At 44.4% G+C, this 21178-nt stretch overlaps 1 protein-coding gene across 1 annotated transcript in view; it reads right to left on the bottom strand.

Annotated features, from left to right (window-relative positions):
• Positions 1-10786: 10786 nt before the first annotated feature.
• The window catches only part of LOC125292581 (rho GTPase-activating protein 6-like), a 34296-nt gene continuing 23904 nt past the window's right edge, over positions 10787-21178 (bottom strand). The window contains 10 exon segments of the mRNA XM_048239959.1: positions 10787-13353; positions 13653-13727; positions 14053-14303; positions 14561-14658; positions 15843-16022; positions 16736-16884; positions 17449-17599; positions 17708-17763; positions 17873-18068; positions 19276-19541. Coding sequence (XP_048095916.1) covers positions 12785-13353; positions 13653-13727; positions 14053-14303; positions 14561-14658; positions 15843-16022; positions 16736-16884; positions 17449-17599; positions 17708-17763; positions 17873-18068; positions 19276-19541 — 1991 coding nt within the window. The 3' untranslated portion in view covers positions 10787-12784.

The following is a 21178-nucleotide window of genomic DNA, read 5'->3' as shown; positions in this document are numbered from 1 at the left end:
TGCCGCTATGTGCTCACTTTGGCATGAAGCGTGTGGGGAAGCGCCTCTTCCTCTGGGCTATTTCATGGGCTCCAGCTCCAGTAATGGTGGGCGCCACTTTGGGCCCTGACACGCCCCGCTCCCCTCGCCCTGAAAAAAACAAAAGCCCAGCAAATTGGGGAACAAAGACAGAGGGAGCTGGAGGGAGGTGGGGAGGTGGGGAGGTGGTGGTGGTGGTGGTGTGTGTGTGTGTGTGTGTGTGGGGGGGGCCTTAGGGAGCCGATTGTGATGAGGCGGCCCAGATAACCAGGCTGCGTGGCCAGATGGGGTCGGTCGGAGGGGCTTCCCCGCCGCACTGCTGGGCCCCATGTGTGGTGCAGAGGCTCCCGTCAGTGCTGGGCCTGGACCGGCTGGCTGGAGCAGGAGGAGAGGAGCAGGAGGAGAAGAGCAGAAGGAGAGGGGCAGGAGGAGAGGAGCAGGAGGAGAGGAGCAGGAGGAGAGCTGATGGGCTGCACCAAGACCAGGCGGCACGAGAGGAGAACGGGCGACTCCGCTCGGCTGCTGAGTGGCCGGAAGGTACGGATTAATGGAAACGGGAATAATCACCGAGTGTGGACATCAGACCACCCATGGGGAGTATCAGGAGATTAATGTGCCATTTATATTCACGAATATTTGTCAAATGAGGAGATTTCTCTTACTTTCTAGTGAATTAGGTCAGGCACATGATTGGGATTCTTTCCACTAGAGTGGGAGTGGAGAGCTTTTCCAGCATACTATATCTGCTATACGGTGAACTCGCTATATGATCCATATCATCTCCACAAAATCTATACTTCCCTATAATTAGCTTGCATTAACACCAGGTCACTCTCCAGAATGAGGCTCCAGTGAGCGCTGACCTAGAACTGATTCCTTTGCTGTTGGAACATGGAGTACCTAAGTCTGCCAACACAGCCGGCCCTTAGGTTTCAGATGCCAGAACCCTCCCGTCCCATCTCCAGAGAAACAGCAAACAACTCTGATCGATACTGACTGGGCTGATCATGGAGCAAGAGCTCAAAGCAGAAAGCAAAGAGACTGATACACTCATTACCCAAATGGACAGCGAAAACTACAGGAGTATCACTAGAAAAAAAATCCAAAATGGCTGCATTTCAATGGAAAAAATCCAGTGTGAACATCTAGATGTTCAACTTTTTGAGTAAATAGATCAACAAATAACTAAACAATGTCTCTAGTCATTATATTGAAATATTACAGTTTTATAGCCACACTATTATTGTAATTGAAAACACACCCAGACATTTGGAATGAACAATTGTGTTGGTCCATCATAAATACTTTTACTGGCATTTCCAGTAGAGGATCAGACTTCAGAGAGTCAGGTTTTCATCCCCTGGGGCCTTGCATACTTGCTGCCTGGAAGTGTGGCTGCGAAGGAGCCTAAAGACTATATGGCTGGTAGGGATGAAGAGCACAGATGACAGGGGAATACTCTACCCTCTTGGCAGGAGATTCTATCCCACATTTGAAAGTGTTTGGGCAGTGGGGGATTCAAGGAGGATTATCAGGGACCTCCCTGACCTTCCCTGATGGTGGCCTTTTAAGGGCAAGTTATAGGACTCCCGGGACACCATCAGCATCACCATCATCTCAAATATACATACACATGTACACAGAAATCAGTTGCTCACAAAATATCAATTTTGATATGTTTTCAGTCAGTGTACGTATATGCAGCAACAAATTAAATGGGAGTTTACAAGCAAATGCGTAATTCAAAAATATCCCACTAGAAAACATTACCAACTGTGTAAAACTGATCATCAAATTGAAAATAAAATCAGCATTTACGATCTGCTTGGACTCAGGACTGACGACAAGGACTATCACTCTAACAATTCAAAGAACGGTGGAATGACATCTAGAACATCAGATCATGCATTATTTTGGTTCTCCCATAAATAACAGCCAAGAAACGTCTGACTTAATGTTTGTGTCCAGAAAAATGCATCTGTCTTTTGTTGGTTAATGGTAAATTCTTCACATGCTGCTGGTTGAGACATTTTAATTGCTTCCAGATTGTGATGGATTTATTGAAATCTGTGGGGACGTCACAATGCTAGATGTTAATGAGGCCTCAGCCTGTCAAAGAGCACACTGCAGATTTAGTGCAAAATGAAGTCCTGCGAGTGAACAGAATGATTTGACTTTCAATGAAAAGGAATGGTTTGACTTTACATCAAATGAACAGTATTAGTCTAGCATACTGCATACATGATAAACTGCCCTCAACCAACTCAGGATCTGTTTCTTACCTACTCACAATATATTACATACCAGATCTGCATGCCGTCTCTATAAACAGTCACAACAATATCCAGTATTAGCAGTATGTCTTGGCTATACTGCTCAGTCATACTTCATCAAGTCAAATATTACCAAGAAAACAACCCATCAGAGATTCTGCCTCACGCACTCTCACACACAGTTAATATTCTTTTGGCACAAACAGAACCATGAGTCTTCTGGTATCGTGTTTGGAAAACACTATTTATCCATTCCTCAAGATTGAAGAGATGAAGTGATGTCAAGTAAGACGTAAAGCATGTATGAGCTATGGTTTCAGAGTCTTTCCATATCTGAGAGATTTTCTTGGGAAACAGGCTCTCTGTCATGAAGGCTTTTAAACCAAGGGCTCAAAGTGTCTCCATGCTCCATCCATCTGTATGGTGCAAGAACTGCGCTGATTCAAAAACACAGATGGTACAAAATACTGTCAGAACCTAGGCAGTGTACATCTGCAAGCACCAGCTCTGTGACAGGTGTGGGCTGTACTTCCTTTACCACAGCACTTCCAATAGTTATCTTTACTAAAACACCTCATGCCTGTTCTCTTAAGATACCAGTGTTGTCATGAACCTGAAGCTAATCATGTTGAAACTGAATGTCTTATCATTGCCAGGGCATGCATTCGCTAGTCATAAAAATGCCTTTGCATTATTTATTATTATTTTCTGTGTTGCTTCAGAGACTAGTCTTTACAGGAGGTGGTAGGGGGTGTTGCCTAGTACTGTGCTTGCGCATAGTTTAGATACTGTATAATAAAGATGGTAACGCCTCAGTTCAATAAATATCCAGTAAATATCCCTCTCTGGATTGAGTTCTTGTTTTGCCATTTCAATGGATATGAGTTGGGGTGTCTGGTAATCCAGGTAAACCAGGTAATCCCAAAGCTTGGATCAAATCCAGTTAACCCTTAGGGAGGAAGACATTCAAGCATTTAAAGCAACACCCTCTATCGGCTATAACCGCACTATGCAAGTTTGCCAGATTGGGTAGCGGATCTGTAGTTTGATGGAATGAGACATAAGAAACTACAAATTTTAACTGCTTCTGATGCCGCAATACATCATACTTTCATAAAATCATGCAACATACTCTACCGTGTCTGTGGACATCGTTATTTGCAAAGCCGGTGCTGAATAATCAAATTACGTGCGTGCGGCAGAGGAAAAGTGCTTTGGTGTTGCTTTAACTTTGCCACATCAGCACTCATCCCAAATCTAGATTACAGAAGTCTGATTTTTAGTCCAGGCGTCGGATTCAAAGAAGGTAGAAAAATGCAGGAGCTGATGTTTTATGGTCTAATGCACAACATCTCACTCCCTACATCACTCAGACATCTTAGGAGGACCAAACAGAAAAACACTCATGGACTTCCCTTCACTCACAAGTCCCAACATGTATGACACCAATCAATCATCTCACTAAATGGAAGAGTTATGATAAACAGAGTGGAAGGCCCTGATGTTCTGCTTTCCCCAAACCATAGCGCTGTGTTTTATTTAACAGTGCTTTAGCGAATGCACACTATACATGTCTAAAGTTTGCTAAGCAGGCCTGTTAAGCAGTGAGGCAGGCAACAGCCCCTGCCTCTACCTTTTAGTAAGCTATTAGTCGACTGTTTGCTCATGCAAGAAACAACTTGCCCAAAGCTGTTTGTGATTTATTCCTCTCAAGTGCACATCCTCCTCTCTCCTCTCCTTGAAAAGCTAAAGTCAGCTCCTCTGGCTGTACATCATTCATCTTGATATTTGCCACCCAGGCTGTGACCAGTAATTCTTTTTCCAAGTGGAAATCCATAAAAAACCCATTCATTTCAGGGGCCTAAAACTATAATGAAATGCAATAACTACTTGGAGGCATTATGCATGGGTAGGCCCTGGTTTAAAAAATGAACGTAAAATGGATTTTCATACGCTATATCGGATGCTCTTTCATGTTTGTCAGCTCGCAGCAAGTATTTCCTGTAAACAATCTTAATTTCCACACCCTTATTTTGCTGAAAAACTGTTAGCATCAATCCTATTCAACAACAGCAACTGATGTTTCTTAAACCATTACTATTCCACCAACATACTTGCAGTGGCAGTGTCTGTGAAACAAGTCCGACTAACACTATTGTCCAATCATCAGTTGAGAGCCACTTGACTGTCCATAAACTAACAGCACCAGTCTTACCTGCTCCCCCATGATTTCCCAGGGTGTGGAGTCTCTCAGAGGGACAGTGGCAGTCGAGTGTGTCACGGAGGGTGTCCGTCTGTCTGTGTGCCACACTTGTGTGTGTGTTTGTATGTGTGTGTGTGCGGAGCCTCTTCTCCTCGGTGGAGCTGCCGTGGTCGTGCAGCTGGCTCTGCCTGAGCAGGGTGTGTTCGTGCATACCTCTCTGACAAGCCCACGTGCACATCTGCCCTACAGGTTTCCAGAGAAGCGCCAGGAGTCTCAGGGATCTGCTTTAACCCTCTACATGCTGATAGGGCACCTGGTGCTCCTGGCAAACATTTGCCATTCAATCTCGCATAGGTCAGCAGAAATGGAAGATTATTTAAGCGCAGCATTTTCTCTATAGGGGAAAGTACCTTCATGTTGCTGATTCAATTCTCTGTGAGTGTCATCAGTGTGGATTGCTCCAGTTTGTCTGTCAGCATCAAATGGAAAAGATGGGAGCAAGCATAAATGTTCAAATGCTCTTGTGGTCTTATCTCTCAACATTTCCTTTCTCCTAGTTTCCATTAACTGTATAAGTCCACCATTGCCTAGAACATGGATGATGACCATGGTGCTTTGAAAAAAGAGCACAAACTCTAACTCTGCAATAGTCCTAAAGTTTCAGCATGCAATATTTTGGCCAACAGATTTACCATTAGGAAGTGGTGGTCAGAAAAGGAGTACTAAGATACAGAGTGTGATTGATTACTCTCAGTGATCATGGTACTGTACCGTTGCAGTTTCAACCAGCTCTGTCTCGGTCTGACTTCAGCAGATGCTGCACTCTAGGGAATAAATCAGTGCCAAAGAATGGACAGGAATTTGCTCTCAATAGTGCACTGATACATCTGTCATTCAAGTGAAAAGAAGCTTGTGTGTCACACCAAACAATCTTTGTAAGCATTCAGAAACCATGTCTAAAGCAGTGTCTAGTGTGGACTAAACAGTGTTTGGATTGCAGATGTTGTCAACCACACAGATGATGATTCACCATGACAAAGTTTCCTTTCTCCACATGAACCAGGAAACGTTTGGGAAAGTATGGTGGGCATGAATCAGAGCAAGCAGAAGGAGCCTTGACCTAACCTAATGGAAATCCCCTTTACTTCATCTGCTGCAGTAAAATAAGATTACTACTATTATCTATCAAGGCACATCTTCTGCATAAGTACCACTTACCTTCACCTGAAATTACTGTGAGGCAGACCAGATGAGCGCACAGTTTGGAAAAAATAATGTCTGAAAGCGGTACACACAGCAACAGGATATTCTGGATTTAATTCAGAATCAGAATGATAATGCTCTTTATGGAGTTATACCTTGTAGCCATTAACCCTGACTTCATGTGATATTTTGTGTTAATTGGTCATCATTCTGGTTTAGTATTATAATGAGGAGTATACAATTATTTTGCTGATATCATTACAAGTAGCCCACAAAGCAGTGGAATCTGAACGTGTAAGAGCTTGTCCAAAATCCTCCTGAGGACATTAAAGTAAAACAAAAAGATTAGACATACGGAGAAATACAGAGGAAAGAGAAGGGAACTGGTGAGAGCAATTTATTGTAATTGTAAGCAGTAATTTGTGAAAATGATAGTCTTTCGTTCTTTATGAATAATGTTAGGGTGAGAGGTTTAATCAAAATAATACACAATACAAAATATGTTGTTTTAGTTGGAGCAACTAGCAAATTATCCAAATATACCTTTCATTGAATAAAATAATAGTGTCGATAATTTAGCCATGGTCTCACCTATAACTCAATTGTTCCAAAGACCTGCCGAGCTAACAAAACTCAGTGATTGAACCAGGAATAGATTGCTTTCAGCATTTGGCTATTGACTTTTTCTCATGAAAACATCTGGATGATTTCCCCCCCAGCTTTGGCTCTGAGGGGAAAGCAGCCCTTCCTGTTTCAAATGTTCAAAAATTTGCTTTTGAGTCAACTCTCAGACTGGCCTTGTGGGACCTGTTGGAAGAACATGAAGTAAATTGCTTTCCCATTTTTTTGTCTTAAATGCACAATAGCCTGTACATTCCCTGATGGAGCATATTTTTTTCTCTGCTGTTCTATTCAGCTGCAATGGGCTCCACCGCCTACATTTTTTATTATTCACACATATATTTGATACAACACAGCTTTTGGTGAACAGTTGCCTGCTGTCTGAGAAAGCATGTCTTGTGGTCCAGATTCTATGTGAGCTGGAAAGAAAATGAGACCATGTTCACCAACTGAAGACATGGGAGAAAGAGGGAGAGAGAGAGAGAGAGAGAGAGAGAGAGTTTCTGATCAAGATATGTACTCGTGGTTTTGATATGCAGGCAGTAATCATACTGTGTGCCTAAGCAGAAATATGAGCATGGCATCAGGAAACATAACATCAGTCCATTTGACTATAGTGCCAAAATCACTGGTATAACTGTAAGTATAAGTATAAGTATATACACTCTTTTGATCCCGTGAGGGAAATTTGGTTTCTGCATTTATCCCAATCCGTGAATTAGTGAAACACACTCAGCACACAGTGAACACACAGTGAGGTGAAGCACACACTAATCCCGGCGCAGTGAGCTGCCTGCTACAACAGCGGCACTCGGGGAGCAGCGAGGGGTTAGGTGCTCAAGGGCACTTCAGCCGTTCCTACTGGTCGGGGGTTCGAAGTCCGAAGCGCTAACCAGTAGGCCACGGCTGCCCACTTATCTGCTAACTTAACTGATGGTCCAACCAGAAATATTACAATATCCGAACTCCTCTTTAAACCAGCCACACGCAGTGTGCCTGTCACAACATACAGTAAGTACGGAAAAGCCAAACCCATTGTTTAAAAAGTTTGCCACAATCATAGTCTTGAAATTCAAACAGCAGAAACGATTGTTCTGATGCAATATCAGACCCAGAATTGTTTCCCAGAAATGTCTATATTTACTCATGAAAAAAATCCCATCTTGAGAGGCTTCTGGAGCTTTGTCGGAGGCACAGCCTGAGCCCAACTGGGCCTAAAGGTCATTAGGAGCAGATGGGCAGGGAGGGATGAGGCTGCAGGTGGCAGTGTTAATGAGATTGCAGCCGGATGGGGCTTAGGGTGGGGGGTACTGGCAGGTGGGACTTGGTGGAGGGCGGGGGGGGCTGACAGAACAGCGCAGCAGGCAACCTACAAATACGCTCTAACACGCTCATCTACAGACACTTCCTGTTCTAGTATTTCACACAACATGCATTTCATCCAATGCATTTGCACAGACATACACATTTTGTGTGAATTCAATTGTTGATCAATATGTTTTCATTGTATGTGTAATACAGTACAACCAGTAAACACAAAAAGTCCCCATGATCATTGTATTATGATACATTATTATTATTATTATTATTATTATTGTATAAGAATTTTTGAGTCACTCATTACGATCACAGTACTTCATTATGAATATGTGATGCATTGTGATGTGATTAAAAAAATGTCAACAAAACACATTAATCTGAGTGTGGACTGTAGAAACAAATGATTTCTTAGAGGCTTACTGCTTCAGTGATCATTAAAAAATCTGGGTGATTAATAGGCTAGAATATTTACTCATAATATATAATCTGATTTGATACAGAACTTCAGAACATCATGATATTGGAATTGAATTGACTGGATTTCCCCCACCTCTAACATGCCCACACATAAGAGAGAGAAACAAGATACATTGCAACCAAACACTAAATAAAAAAATTGTTAATAAGTTGTTATACAATTCCTCACCTATCAAAGGGGTGGCTTTAATCTGAAGTCAACTTTCAGATTTCAGTTCTGTAAGAGGATTCTGAATAGCAGAGGCTTTGTAGGCTTAATGCAATCAGAACAAATCCTTTAATCTCAAACAAACTTTTCTTTAACATAAAGTTCATAACCTTCATGGCCTGAGATTGGTCTCTTTCTAAAACAGCTGTTTCACCATGTGATGAGGGTCATGGAGGGCTTGGCCACCAGACACAATAAGGACACAGAGGAGCATCCTCTTCCTGGTGCCATTAAATGATTCAATTATTAGCTTCATTTCAGTTGATAGGTGTTCTAAGGAACAACACAACAACACAATGGACATAACCCAGTCATCTCACATATTTGATTTAATTTGCAGCAGATGTCATTTGCAGTGTCAGCCGCTGCCCTCTTCCTCACGTGACACCTAGAGACTGGGCGGACTCTCCTGCTGCAGACTGGCTGCTGATTTCTGATTTCAGAGCTCGCTGAAGTTGTGTTCTCATCAACACCCTGCTGATCACAATGGGCCAGGTTTCACTATGACGTCAATGATTTGAGTGTTGCACCCTATGATGCAATCATAGCTATTGTTTCTAGAGATTAAGATTCCTGTGAAAGTAAGCAACTAAGTAAGCAATCCAATACGCAAGAAAAAAGGAAAGAAAGAAAGAAAGAAAGAAAGGTATAATGAAAAAAGAATAAAGAAAAATTACCTCGTCTTCATAGATAGACTTTAGTTCAAATTACTAACATCTTGAAGAGATTCCTCACAAAGACTGCCATCGTGTCTCAAGCCTGCATCTGCACCAACATTAGACATGTTGACAAGCTGGATGGAGGGGACTGTTCTGAGGTTCCTCTGGTGATTTACTGCTGCATAAATGGTGAAAGTGGAATGCCCTATAAAAAGCCAACATCCTGCCCAGGCGGTCCGCTGCGCTCCAGTCTGCTCTGGTCAGGTCAGGGTTCTGTAGGCCTCTGGTCGGGTCTGCGCTCCGGGGTCGGCGGCTGGAGATGCATAGTGGAGGACCACAGCTCCAAGGCCACATATGCCCCACAAAGTTTAACCACATTTTTCAGAGCTGAGCAAATTCTCTGGCTGTCAAAGGGGCGCAGCAGAATGTGGAGACTGCAGCAGGCTGATTTCAACAGTGGTCTCTCCAGAGAGTGGCGACACCAAACCACTGAATGCTTCACAAATGGACCGGCTTGGCAGCAGAGAACATGGCTTTGTTTTTTGTTGTTTGCTGCTCGAATGAGTCTTTCTCAAAATTGAAATGGCACTTTCTCAACTTCAGTTCTGTTCAAATGAAACATTTATCCAAGTCCAAGCAGAGGGACATACACACACACACACACACACACACAGACACACACATTTAACATCAGTGTCTGCCTTAGGCGTCTGCCATGAGAATCAGAATGTGTTGTATTGTTTGTGAGCCATGTTCATCCTCTTCTGTGGTGTGGGAAACGAGAGCTTAAAAATACTTTATGGCGTCAGACTTGCTTTATTGAGTGAATACTCTGACTTTTGTGGTTGGAGAGATTCATGTCAGAATGTTCTGGAGCAGAGCTAACCTTTCCGCCGTAGAGCCTTACTGACTAGATCCATAAATCGCCAACACCCAGCTAAGCAGTGCCAAAACCTGAAGAGGCCAAGTGGATGCAGTGGCAAAATAGCATTGCTCCCTAGTGGCTGATTTGTAGAACTACCACACTGGTACACCACCTCACCCTTCTCTCTATACTTACAGTAACTTGTTCAGTGACAGTTACTGATTATGATAGACTGTTAGTGACTCACTATGTGAAGAGACCATACATCAAAAGCAGACTTACCATTAACCACTGATTCCATTCAGTTGTTACCACATGCCAAGCTTGAGGCAGAGCTGTAGAGGCCAACAAGGGGGTGAGGTCAGTGATGTGCAACCTGCTGAGGAGAACTGAATGAAAACCTTGTTCTGAATGTTCCCTGACCCCCCGCTGGCATGCCTGCAGAGTCTACGGGAAGATTGGAAAAATCTCTCAGCGAGGGGGGGTAAAGCTGCCCCGCCTCCACTCTCCCCCCACTCGCCCTGCCCCAAGCGAAAGCCCCAGTGCACACTTCCTGGTGCCGGCCGCGAAGGGTCCTGATGAGGGCAGCTGACCCGCGGGTGGCAGTTCACCGCTGTGTTGAAATCTGCCAGAATTAGGCCTTTAAGGAGTCTGAGGAGCTGCCAAAACAGCCACCTTCACGCTTCACTTCATTAGAGCATGAACAACTCCAATTGTTCCAGGCTTCCTCTGTGGGAGCGGGCAGCTATGCCCATCCACACAGGCGGATGAGGCGGAGAGACTCCCGGCTTTAAGTTTCATTTAAGTGGCATTAGAATGAGACTAAAACACAGTGCCCCCCACCAATCTCCATCCTGCTTTTAAGTGGGTTGAAGTCAACACATTATTGTGAGATGGAGGAAAACACAAACAAACTAATACAAATACTGAGAAAATCCATAAATAGAAAGCAGCTAAGCAGCTTTATTACATCAAGAAAGCCTTTAGGACAATGCATATTACAAATGAAAAGATGACTCGACCAGTACAGGACAATAAAAACATGGATAAGTAAACAACAGAAAGAAGAAAGAAACACTTTATTTTTAACAAATTATTGTGACCAGAATACAGGCACATCTTTTTTTGCCAACCACATTTTTATGACTGCTTCGCTTTAAGCAACACATGATTTCAATTGAGTCTACAATGCAGATTCACTTTTTCCTCTGTTCCCTCCCCATACACAAATGAAAGGATCAGTGTCACAGAGTGTTACTGTCAGTGTGACAGATTAAAGAACTTAACCAAAGCATAATGAACAATACATCTCTGAGTCACAACCATAGAGTTCCTTTAGACATATGGCTGCGATAATTGACCATTTCCATTTTGTTAAAAGATAAATACAGGCACCTACTGAACTTTCTGTGATGACTAGGGAGCTGAAAGCTTTATTGTGTGATGACATACTGATGATAAATCACAACTGAATTGCAGTGTCTTTGACAGTTTGAATAAAGCATAAAGCATAATTAGACACTAAGATTGTCTGTGAGGAAATAGCAAAAGAAACAGATTGTGATTGGATTGACAACAATAGAACATCATTTTGCTAGACAGCCTAGCAGACACAGAAGAACTCAGCAGTACTGCACTGTTTGTACAGTTGCTTATTTTTATGATGTGTTACCTTGTGTCAGCCATCTCCTCTCTGAGCTCCTTTAAGAGAACACTGTTTAATCGTTTTGGTAAAACACACATTTCTTGTACACTAAGCTTCTGGGGATGTTTTACTGCCATTTACTGTAGCTGAGAATGTTCCAGTAGCATTGCAGACTAGCTCAATATTCTAGCATGCAATGAATTTCAAGGCACACATACGAAGCATGGATAAAATGCATTCTGGGTAAAGAAGAAAACTGTAAACTGAAGTCAAAGTGCACAATAACTAAAGGAAAACTATCACTGAACCAATAGTGTAGAGCATCTAGATCATAGAATGTTCTTTAAAACAGTGGACAAAGAAACTTGGGAGGGAACGTGGTCAATACATGTAAGAACTGTTATATCATGCACAAGGATAGCACCTAGTTTAACTTATATCTATACCTAATAAAATATACTTTGACTCTGTCAATTTCTATAAAACGTATGTGACAATAAAGACAAAAATAAAAGCATTTATAGCTGTAGAAAATATACGAAAAGCTCTATCAGAAAATTAAGTGCAATAATGCAGTCATCCATTTACATTGCCTCCAGATGAGCTTACTCCAACAGCAAGCCAAACAGGCATACTGAGTGCTGTGCAGCATTTCACAAAAGGGACTTACTACATTGGGATTCAAATTGCCAAGCACACTTAAGGTGAAGTGCGCTGCGCTATCTTACTGACTGAAAAGGACATACAGTATAGGATTGCTCTGTTGCTCCACAAAAAATGGAAACACTGTGACACATACACACACACACACACACACACACACACACACACACACACACACACACACACACACACACACACACACACACACACACACACACACACACACACACAAACAACAAACCAGCATCCACAAACAGTGAACTTAGGGTAGAAAAATAGTACCAAAGGCACTGCATAATAGTCTACATTCAAATGGGTCATGTTTTTTGACATATCAATGACTCTTTTTTGTTTGATCGGAGCATCAGATAGAGGAGTCATCTTACTGTAAAGAACCATTCTTTACTAACAGTGAGAAATGTGATCTTTTCCATTTAGAGGTATGTTTAAACATGTAATGAACAAACTACTGTTGGAGCTGAGTAAAAAATAAAGATTACTTGGCAGGAAATGTAAAGTAAAAAAAAAAAACAACAACAAAGCCCCAACATTCTCAGAAGAACTATCCACATCCTTTATGTCCAGCCCAGAGAGACACGGTCAACTGGAGCGCTGTACTGGGCACAGCATCACACCAGTGTCTCTGGCAGTGTGTCAGCGCTGTCTGAGGAGAGCAGCTGCCATATCTGCCACTTGTCCCGCTGCCAGACCGGCCAGCCTGGGCTGTTGGGTGGCCTGAGGGCCTTTGGGGTGGACGGCTCGTCAGAGGCCTCCATCTGGGGGCCGGGGATGCGGATCTGTGGGGGTTGCCGTGGTACCTGTATGGACGGAGGCACCTGGGGTGGTGTGGGTGCCGCTGGTGAAGGGGTACTGGCCCTTCTGTTGAACCCTGGGTACGGAGGGGGCAACGTGCTGTCCAGCCTGCCCCAACTCTTGGCCGAGTGAAAAGCTCTGGTAGGGGAGGCTCTACTGAGCGTGATGTCATCTAAGCTGCTTGATCCTGGTTGGCTGCGGGGCTCCGTGCTGCGTTGCGGTTGGCTGAAGCAACTGCCTGTCTGTGGGCTGCTGCTGACCCGTGTGACCGGCGTGTGACTCTGGCAGTCCAGCACTGCTGAGGAGGTGTGTGCGCGCCGCTTCTGCAGGCCGCGCTGGTTGTCCAGGCCCTCTGCTAAGCTCTGGGATATGCTTCTGTGGGAGCCTGGGTCAGATTTCACACACAAAACATTTTTAGCCAGCATGAAGCCTTCTATTCCGACCTTATGTTTGCAGTTCCATAAGCAAAACAATCCCCCTCCATTTTATACAATTCCTCACACATTCATGTGATAGACACATTCACTCATGAGAGGAGGCTGAAACATGCTGAACATGATGTAAAAGTGTGTGAATAACAAAATAATGTATTACTGTATTATTATAAGCCTACTGTTGTCGCTGTTGTGATATAAATGCATGAATGACCCATATCCTTTATGATAGGTCATTAGTGTAAATAACCTGAGTTCTGGTCTTGTAATTCTGACTTCAGTGTTGCATGCCAAGCTCTCCACAAACGGTCATCTTTGTGTTCAGCTGTAAAAGAGGAAACTGCATCTTGTCAAACAAACAAAGACCCAAATCTTCAGAGGCCCTGGGGAAGATGATGATTCCATTACAGCACATAAGTAAACCCATCAACATATTCACTGCCAAACTACTTTAACTAGTAGTTTGTATTAACTAGTAGTTTGTGTTATTTATTGATATGTGTAAGTGGTGTTTACCTGTTGTACCTGTATGTTTACCTGGCTGCAAGACAAGTTCCCCTTAGGGGACAATAAACTGAACTGAACTGAACTGAACTGAACTAGAAGATTGCTGAGTAAACTCCTTTAACCCTTGTGTCCAGCGAGCTCACCTGTGCTGCAGGCTGAGGAGAGGCTGATGTGGCCCGGCCTCCCGCTGACGGGGCCCTCCTGAGACAGCTTGTCTGGCCGGCGGGGCCGGCTGTCTTCTTCACACGGCTCTGGGGACAGCAGTCGGTCAGTGAGCACGGGGGAGTTGTTATCGTAGGGGGAGACCTCCCCACTGGACACATTGTTGGAGTCGCTGCAGGAGTGCCGCTCACTCAGGGAGAACGAGTCGTTGGAGCGCAGCAGGCCTGGGTTCCTGGAGGAGGGAGGAGAGCAGGGTGGTGAGGGGAAGACGGGCATTCTTGGACAGCAGCAGTAACAACCTTAACATGACTACATGTGAAGAAAGACCCTTGTTTTATTGGAAGCTCTTTAAATATGGCCTTATGCAGTCAGCTCATGCCAGTGTGTGAACAATGTGTGTTACTGATAGTGGCCACCAGGGGGAGACATGGTGTAGCAGGCTGTTTCATAGTGTGTGCACACAGCAGCAGGGCTGCCTGACTGACTCACTCCCACTGAGACGCCTTCCTCCTCAGCAGGTAGTCCACGACGTCATGGTCCGTCTCCAGCAGACTCATCAGCACCTCGTGTTGCAGGTCAGGGGACACCTGCGGGAGACGTCAGAAATCAGCAACATTAGCCACGTTAACCACATCACGCCGCCCGGCACACCTGCAACCCCTCCTCCTCCTTGGGCAAACACTCTCACCCACACACCCACACACTCATCACTCATCACTCCTCACTCACACTCTCGCCCAGCTCACAGCTCTCCTCTCACGTCCCCCAGGTGATCGTCTGCAGATGTGGCTTGCTGTGTCAGTCTCCACCCAGCTGAGTTAGTCACAAAACACACACACACAGACACACACGCACACACACACATATCCGTTTCCCTGGTGCGTGACTACTCTGAGGTAATTAAAGTGACCCTTTAAAACACCAGCAACATGGATAGTCAAATTATCAGCTCTTTCAACATCACTTCTTAAACAGGTAGGCCTATTTAGCATGACAGTGTTGACCACCATTATACTTTCAATACATATTCAGACAAGCATTTTCGAAAGTATAATGAGTGGGTTGACACTTCAAGACACCAGATTTTTTTAGCAGTGGTGGGTGTTGCAAGACATAGCTGTGGGTTGTACGTACAAGCTCTCCTATGAGAGGCCCACAAAACAGAAACTACATTTATACCTGCATGCAGTCAGCAAATAAACTTCATAAAGCCTCCAGTGGAGAAAGCAGGCCGTCTGGAAGCATTCCAAACAGACATAGCATTTCCTGTAATTCCCAAAGCCTCCGTGCCCTCTGGAGCTGCACTGCAGGTACACGTATCGTACCAGACTGCACAGACCTCTGCAGAGCCACTAGAGTTGGACAGGCTTGTAAAAGCTCCAGACTGCACAGACCTCTGCAGAGCCACTAGAGTTGGACAGGCTTGTAAAAGCTCCGAGTGGAGCTCTGTTTGAAGAGTCACTCGAGCAGAGCCCAGCTCTTTTCAAACCCATCACTACTTTGTTAAACTCATGTTTACATTTTATTGGGCTCAGCCACTTGGCCTACAGTAACTCTGCAAATGCCTAAACACTGCAAAGCCCGTAGTGGGAATGGGCTGGGGAGAGTTTCTATGAGAGCTGCAGGCGTCTTGTTCCCATCTCCTGCGATCGCTGTGCCACTTTATTTGACACGGTGAACTGTAAATGACAGAGAACAGGGCCTGGCCGCCACTGGACGGGATGCCTAAGCTCAGGCCAGTGCCACGTCAGCAGCCCAGGCCTCCACCTACCATGAAGAGTGACTCATACGTGTCGATCATCCTCTGGACGATCCCGATGATGGTGGTGCTCTCTTCTGCCCGAGCAGAGCTCTGGACCATGAACTCTTTATCTGAGCTTTTCTGTTTATGGAGGAGGTTGGGCCCAAAGATGGTGGCCAGGTTCAGAGAGGTCATCTTGTTCCCTGTAATCTAAACGGGACAGCTCTGTGTTAGACTAAGTGGACGGGCCCTTATGGATGAGGCCATAGGCAGAAGCGCTGACACAGATGTAAATAAATACTGGCAGACAGCAGGAGCGAGGAGACAGACAGAGAAATGGAGGCAGGCAGGAACACTGAGGCAGAATGCACACACACACACACACACACACACACACACACACACACACACACACACACACAGAGACACACACACATACACACACACACACACACACACACACACACACACACACACACACACACACACACACACACACACACACACTCCCAGGATGGGGGGTCTGCTAAAGACCTGGAACTACTGCCAATAATGGCATACCTGTTCACTGAGCTTGATGGGATTAGCTGAGTTTGTTATGGATCGGCACGATATCCTGAGTAATAACAGGATAATGGTAGTTAAATCTAATCTCATTCTGGCTTCAGCACCACAAAATGCCTCCTCAGAAGCCAAAAGATGGTACAAGTTGATAAGTGTAGAAACATTAGCATTCACCTTACCTGTGTAAACATTGCTGAGAATAATACTGATTCTTACCTGGCTCGCTCTTTCAATACCATATGTTGTTCTTGTTTTTCTATGATCCACACAGTGTGATAATCAGACTTGGCTGAGTTTGGGAAGTTAGCAAAGATTAGCATTAGCAAAGATATTAGAGTTGTTCTAGTAGAGTGGCTCACCTCTTGGCCTTCTCCGTTGTGGGTGTCTTCGGCGTGGGCGGCTACCGTGGACAGGAACTCCAGGAGCCTGTGCAGGGTGTCACTGTTGCAGGGAGGCAGCAGGTAGACCAGCAGCTGCATGGCGCTGAACTGCTCCACAGGGTCTAGTGCTGAACATAGCAGCAGAGGGAGACATATGGATATGAGCCCTTCACCACTGGCTAAACACAACAGCTCCAGATGTGCACTGACCAAATGAGTTACGCTATATATCTGTATCCTAGTCTAGTATGTATCATCAAGGTATTTGACTGTGCAATACAGCATGTATCTTAAATAACTATCGGAACATCACATCATTACCGACCGTCCCGTATTTCCGACCTCTTACATGTATGTGGAGCTCCAATGGAATTTTGATATGCGACAAGAATTCTCGGTCTAACCGTTGATGAGCCGTGAGAAAGGTCGGAAATAGGCGACCCACCAGGCCAGCACTAACCTCCGAGCGTGGTAAACAAAATCGGATATTTCAGGCAGTAAATAAAGCCCCGATAAGAACCAAACCAGATTTTGTTCAAATCTACACACCTACTGTATGGCTACCGAAAAATGTAAGGTTCGTTTATCAAATGTTATTTTGAAGTATTAAAAAACATTGTTGTTTTAGAATGTTCGAACGAAAGGGCCGGTAATTGGTGCTTTTACAATAGTAAAGAACATGGGATGCTTACACATGCAGTTGATGAATGCGGTATAGAGCTCTTTAGTGAGCAGGGGGTCAGGCATGTCCCGCAGAAACTCTTTCAGAAGCGCTGCCACATCATGGACACTGTGTTCTTCATCCAGTTGGATCTCCGAGCCCTGGTCAAATTCATCTCGCAGCTATAGCAAACCAGTAGAAAGACACACAGCAAGGCCTGTGTCAGCATCACCAAAGCAAACTAGAAAACAAACACTTCAGAAGCTTACGGTCACAGAAATGTCTCATACCTGTCGTACTCTTTTCTTTGAACTTCCTACACGGAAAATACCAACAGTCTGCAAACCTGTACAAAAATGAAAGGAAAATATGTGATGTACATGTTCACAAAAGTCTTTGAGAAACACAAGAAAGTGGGATGATGAGGAAGTGGCCACGTGTTAGTGGATGGGTACCATATCGCTCCAGGTGCTGGCAGCAGCAGTCCACTACCCTGGGCACCTGTCTGTAGATGGGGTTGAGGCTGAGCTTCTTGTCCTGGTGCTTCTCCTTCTTACTGGCCGCCTCTGTGGGCAGCGAGAGCTGCAGGGCCTCCAGCAGACGAGACTCACTGTCGTCCAGGTCTGTGATGGAGTCCACAGACATCCCACCCTGGAGTACAGAAAGAGAGCATGCAGATTAGCTACATACATCATGGAAGCAGACTGCAGGTTTGGCTCTTCACCTTCTCTTATGTGCGCCTTAAATCTGGAATATGTTATTCCTTCATTCATTCATGAGAAAGTATGCATGAGTATGAGTTATAGTGCAATATCTCATTAGAAATGAATGTCTTTCATTTCAGTGCCACACAACGCACAGTGCACATAATATCAAAGCTTTGAGAGCACTGGAGGTCTCTGGACTGTGGTAGAGAGTGGGGTTTTTCCACCTGGGTTTCATGAACAGTTGCAGTGCGTTGCCTGGGTAACTGTAATCAGGGCTCAGTTGAAGACATTAACTGTGCACAATACAAAATACCCTCACCTTAGGCAAGAGCAAGAGATTTACTTTTGACATTGAAAGAAAAAAAACTTTGTTTGGCTCTTTATCCTTTGTCTATGGAGCTTTTGTGTCTATGACAGACCACTCCAGCCATTGATTAACCCATAAAAACTCACCTTAGTTCCTCAAAGATACATTCTTTTTTGGTACACTTTACTTGACAGTATCGACATAAGAGTGACATGACACTGTCATGAACGTGTCATAAATGTTTATGACATAACGCTTCTGTCATTAAGTGTCATTTGTTTTTTGTCATAACAAGTTAGGGTTAGAGTTAGGGTTAGGGTTAGGGTTGGGGTTAGGATAAGGGTTAGAGGTTAGGATTAGGGTTAGGGTTAGAGTTCATGTGTCATGACAGTGTCGATACTGTCAAGTAAAGTGTGACCAAAAATCCTTCAATTACCTTGAAACAGGTTGTATGTATCTTTACACTCTCTCATCTCCAATATGAGGAGTTAAATTATTTGGACCCTGTGAGTTGGACCCTGTGAGTCAGTCAGAATTCCGTGCCCTCCTTTGCCAGGTAGCTACAGCAGACTGTTCTGATTCATTATTTTTAAGATTCAACTGGTGTATTGGCAATCTTAATCAGAAATACTTGGTCATGATGTTTACTCTTTATTTTGCTCATTTTTTGCTGGAGTGGGTCTTTAAGTGTGCCTCTGGTGAATATGCTTGTTGTTAAACAGGCTTAGCATGAGTCATGCACATTTAGGTAAATGTTGTTTTTCAGATGAGATAACTTGACACTCATTTAGGGACCCTAGAACACTCCCTGTCCACCGGTCGGGTAGCTGGAGGTGTCTCTTACCCGTCTGCGAGCGCGCGGTGCAGAATCGGGTGTGCCGGGGGTGGCGCTCTCGCTGGGCGTCTCTGAGGTGGAGCTGAGCGAGGAGTTGCTGCTGGAGAGCTCCTTTGGCCGCTTGGTGGTGAAGTGCAGGATGGAGGAAACCAGGTCAGAGGTGGCGTCTCCCCGATGCTCTTCGGCTCCGCGGTGGCCATCGTGCCGCTGCTTATGCGCACGATCGTTAGCGATCACCTGCGACAGCGGCATTCCGAACGCCTGGGGCACAAACTCTGTGGAAGGGGAGAGAGGGAGATAAATGGTCTGAGAGGGAGATAAATGGTCTGATAAGGAGGAGAGTTAGAGGGAAGGGATGTTTTCAGAAGGGATCCTTATCATGAGCTGAGATACCTTATCACTCATCACTCATCAATCACTCGCTGAAGGCACAGCCATGATAGCATCTCAAGCCTCTCAATGGTGCAGATTTACTACAGACACACTCTGATAGCTCTGACTATCAGCTTGCACAGTCCAATGGAAGACCATTCTTGGGTTCAGTGCACACAGAAAAAAAAGGAGGAAGGGGCTGAGCTTCACGAGACCTGAGCGCTGGCTGGCCATGATGAGGAACCTCTCCTGATTGTTTTTGTTAGTCCACTGGCTGCCTGCTCGACAGTGAAAAGTGCATTCCAGTGGAGGTTGTTGTAAGGGGGCTGGGCGGAGGGATTTTTTTTGGAGCTGACCTTTCTGAGGCGGGATACTGTATATTTTCGCACAGGGCTATGTCAGTATAAACAGCTGAGCATGTCTGCTCCAGTGACTTCCACATGGCTTTAGTGAAACGGATCAAAGGCACTGCTTTCCACTGTCAGTCCACTGTCCAGCCACAGAGTGAGAAAACAATGCCCAGCTGGAGAAGAACAAAGGCCCACGGGATTCAAATCACCATCAAACACTTTTTTCACCTTGATTCCTGTCTTTTTTTCTTTGGTGGGTTGATGAAAAATATATAAGCAGTATACAGTATAATATATCTTACTACTAGTCCTACTATTACTACTTTTACTACTACTACTGTTACTAAAACTACTACTACTACTATTACTGTTATACTACTACTACTATTACTGTAATACCACTATTTACAACCACAAAGCTTAGAACCTTAGCTCTTCCAATGCTAATGTTTTAATTGTGCCCAAAGTGCTCCACAAGCAAAATGGAGAAGCTGCTTTTATCCATTATGCACCGAAGCTATGGAACACCCTGCCTCTGTACATCAAACAGGCAAATTCTGTAAGCATCTTTAAAAAAGACTGTATATGAGAGCTTTTAGTTAACTCACTTTTATCTTGTAGCCTATTTCTTTACATTATTTTACATTCTACTGCTGTTAATAACAGGGTCTTCCTATTTTCACTGCATTAATTGTATTTTGTATCTATCTCCTTACCATCTTGTGAATTCTCATTTTCATTCTCATCTTTTTCTTCTCTCTATTATTGTGTTAAATGCTCCAAATGTAAAGCATTTTGAGCTGCATTCTGTGTATGAAAGGTGCTATACAAATTATTATTCCTATTACTTCTACTATTACTGTTACTACTACTACTATTACTACTACTATTACTATTACTATGACTACTACTATTACTATTAGCCTACTGTTACTATTACTACTACTACTGGCAGCCGTGCCCACTGGTTAGCACTCTGGACTTGTAACCAGAGGGTTGCCAGATCGAGACCCGACCAATGGGCCGCGGCTGAAGTGCCCTTGAGCAAGGCACCTAACCCCTGAAGCAGGCAGCTCACTGCGCCGGGATTAGTGTGTGCTTCACTTCACTGTGTGTTCACTGTGTGCTGTTTGTGTTTCACTAATTCACCGATTGGGTTAAATGCAGAGACCAAATTTCCCTCACAGGAT

The sequence above is a fragment of the Alosa alosa genome, chromosome 3 (assembly GCF_017589495.1).
Source record: "Alosa alosa isolate M-15738 ecotype Scorff River chromosome 3, AALO_Geno_1.1, whole genome shotgun sequence".
Lineage (NCBI taxonomy): Eukaryota > Metazoa > Chordata > Actinopteri > Clupeiformes > Clupeidae > Alosa > Alosa alosa.
This window is presented reverse-complemented; position numbering and strand designations above follow the sequence as displayed.